Source organism: Salvelinus sp. IW2-2015, unplaced genomic scaffold (genome assembly GCF_002910315.2).
Source record: "Salvelinus sp. IW2-2015 unplaced genomic scaffold, ASM291031v2 Un_scaffold1728, whole genome shotgun sequence".
In the NCBI taxonomy this organism is placed as follows: Eukaryota; Metazoa; Chordata; class Actinopteri; order Salmoniformes; family Salmonidae; genus Salvelinus; species Salvelinus sp. IW2-2015.
Genome location: NW_019943115.1, coordinates 231722 through 234721, shown reverse-complemented (window position 1 = coordinate 234721; position 3000 = coordinate 231722). Strand labels below are relative to the sequence as shown.

The 3000-nt window shown below is 45.9% G+C and overlaps 1 protein-coding gene across 1 annotated transcript in view; it reads left to right on the top strand.

Moving 5' to 3' along the window:
• The first annotated feature begins 1159 nt into the window (after nt 1–1159).
• The window catches only part of LOC112071812 (probable phospholipid-transporting ATPase IM), a 23755-nt gene continuing 21914 nt past the window's right edge, over nt 1160–3000 (top strand). Inside the window, exon 1 of the mRNA XM_070439525.1 lies at nt 1160–1441. Coding sequence (XP_070295626.1) covers nt 1160–1441 — 282 coding nt within the window. The remainder of the gene's footprint in view (nt 1442–3000) is intronic.

Below are 3000 nucleotides of genomic sequence, written 5' to 3'. Positions count from 1 at the left end.
AAGTTAAAAAATACGGTCCCTTAGTAGAAAAATTACTCAAGTAAAAATCACCCAGTTAAATACTACTTGAGTAAAAGTCTAAAAGTATTTGGTTTTAAAAATAGTATCAAAAGTAAGAGTATAAATAATTTCAAATTCCTTATATTAAGGAAACCACACAGCACCATTTTCTGTTTTTGTTTTATTTTAAGGATAGCCAGGGGGCTATCACTCCAACACTCAGACATCATTTACAAACAAAGCATTTGTGTTTAGTGAGTCCACCAGATCAGAGGCAGTAGAGATGACCAGGGATGTTCTCTTGATAAGTGTGTGAATTTGACCATTTTCCCGTCCTGCTAAGCATTCAAAATGTAACGAGTACATTTGGGTGTCAGGTAAAATGTATAAAGTAAAAACTACATTATTTTCTTTAGGAATTTAGTGAAGTAAAAGTAAAAGTAGTCAAAAATATGAATAGTAAAATAAAGTACAGATACCCCCAAAAACTTTAAAGTATGTTTTCTTAAGTACTTTACACCACTGAACAAATATATAAATGCAACATGCATCACATTTAACGATTTTACTGAGTTACAGTTCATATAAGGAAATCTGTCAATTTAAATAAATAAATTAGGTCCTAATCTATGGATTTCACATGACTGGGAATACAGATATGCATCTGTTGGTCACAGATAACTTTACAAAAGGGTAGGGGCGTGGATCAGAAAACCAGTCAGTATCTGGTGTGACCACCATTTGCCTAATGCAACACATCTTCTTCACATAGAGTTGATCAGGCTGTTGATTGTGGCCTGTGGAACGTTGTCCCACTCCTCTTCAATGGCTGGGAGAAGTTGGTGGATATTGGCAGGAACTGGAGCAGGCTGTCGTACACGTCGATCCAGAGCATCCCAAACATGCTTAATGGGTGATATGTCTGAGTATGTAGGCCATGGAAGAACTGGGACATTTTCAGCTTCCAGGAATTGTGACCAGATCCTTGCGACATGGGGCCGTGCATTATCATGCTGAAACATGAGGTGATGGCGGCACGACAATGGGTCTCAGGATCTCGTCACGGTATCTCTGTGCTTTCAAATTGCCATCGATAAAATGTAATTGTGTTCATTGTCCGTAGTTCATGCCTGCCCCATACCATAACCCCACCGCCACCATGGGGCACTCTGTTCACAATGTTGACATCAGGAAACCGCTCGCCCACCTGACTCCAAACACGCTGTCTGCCATCTACCCGGTACAGTTGAAACCCGGGATTCCTCCGGTAAGAGCACACTTCTCCAGCGTGCCAGTGGCCGTCGAAGGTGAACCCACTGACGTTGGTTACGACGCCAAACTGCAGTCAGGTAAAGACCCTGGTGAGGACGACGAGACCCTGGTGAGGACGACGAGACCCTGGCGAGGACGACGAGACCCTGGCGAGGACGACGGGACCCTGGTGAGGACGACGAGCACACAGCTCCCCTGAGACGGTTTCTGACAGTTTGTGTAGAAATTATTCGGTTGTGCAAAGCCACAGTTTCATCAGCAGTCCAGGTGGCTGGTCTCAGACGATCCCACAGGTGAAGAAGCCGGATGTGGAGGTCCTGGGCTGGCGTGGTTACACGTGGTCTGCGGTCGTGAGGCCGGTTGGACGTAATGCCAAATTCTCTAAAACAATGTTGGAGGCAGCTTTTATGGCAACAGCTCTGGTGGACATTCCTCAAAACTCCCTCAAAACTTGAGACATCTGTGGCATTGTGTTGTGTGACAAAACTGCAAATTTTAGAGTGGCCTTTTCATTGTCCCCAGCACAAGGTGCACCTTTGTAATGATGACGCTGTTTAATCATCTTCTTGATATACCACACCTGTCAGGTGGATGGATTATTTTGGCAAAGGAGAAATGCTCACTAACAGGGATGTAAAACAAATTTGTGCCAATTTTGTTTAAGAGAAATAAGCTTTTTTTTGTGCGTATGGAACATTTCGGGCATCTTTTATTTCATCTCATGAAACACTTTACATGCTGCATTTCTATGTTATGTTCAGTATACTTCAGGACATCATCCTGTCAGTCCTCTGTTCAGGTCACCTGATGTCTTCGATAGGAGCCTATTGTTCTGTAGCTCTTCCACGCTGAGTTAGAGAGGGACTAGAGAGGCTTGGCATGCTGAGTTAGAGAGGCTGCTACTGACACCTTCTGAATGACTCCAATTCACCATGTCTCCCCTGCCGTGCCGTGCCCGAGCCSGCGTCTAACCACATGTCATCTTGCTCAGGATGGGGGCCACACACACTTGAAGATGAGACCTATTGGACAGAAAACATATGGTTGCGTACAGTTTTGGCAACGCAAATCAAATCAAAGCAATTTTTATTTGCGGGTGTAGCGAAATGCTTGTGCTTCGCCGACAGTGCAGCATTATTCTACAAGTAATATCTAACAAATTACACAACAAATACCTAATACACACAAATCCAGTGCTGCTGGAATGAGGTAAACCAGCGGTGGATGCAGGGTGCTATGCTGCTGGATGAGATAAACCAGCGGTGGGATGCAGGGTGCTATGCTGCTGGAATGAGGTAAACCAGCGGTGGGATGCAGGTGCTATGCTGCTGGAATGAGGAAACCAGCGAGTGGGATGCAGGGTGCTATGCTGCTGGAATGAGATAAACCAGCGGTGGGTGCAGGGTGCTATGCTGCTGGAATGAGGAACCAGCGGTGGATGCAGGGTGCTATGTGCTGGAATGAGATAAACCAGCAGTGGGATGCAGGGTGCTATGCTGCTGGAATGAGGTAACCAGCGGTGGGATGCAGGGTGCTATGCTGCTGGAATGAGGTAAACCAGCAGTGGGATGCAGGGTGCTATGCTGCTGGAATGAGGCAAACCAGCAGGGGATGCAGGGTGCTATGGCTGCTGGAATGAGGCAAACCAGCGTGGGATTGCAGGGTGCTATGCTGGTGGAATGAGGCAACCAGCAGTGGGATGCAGGTGCTATGCTGCTGGATATGAGT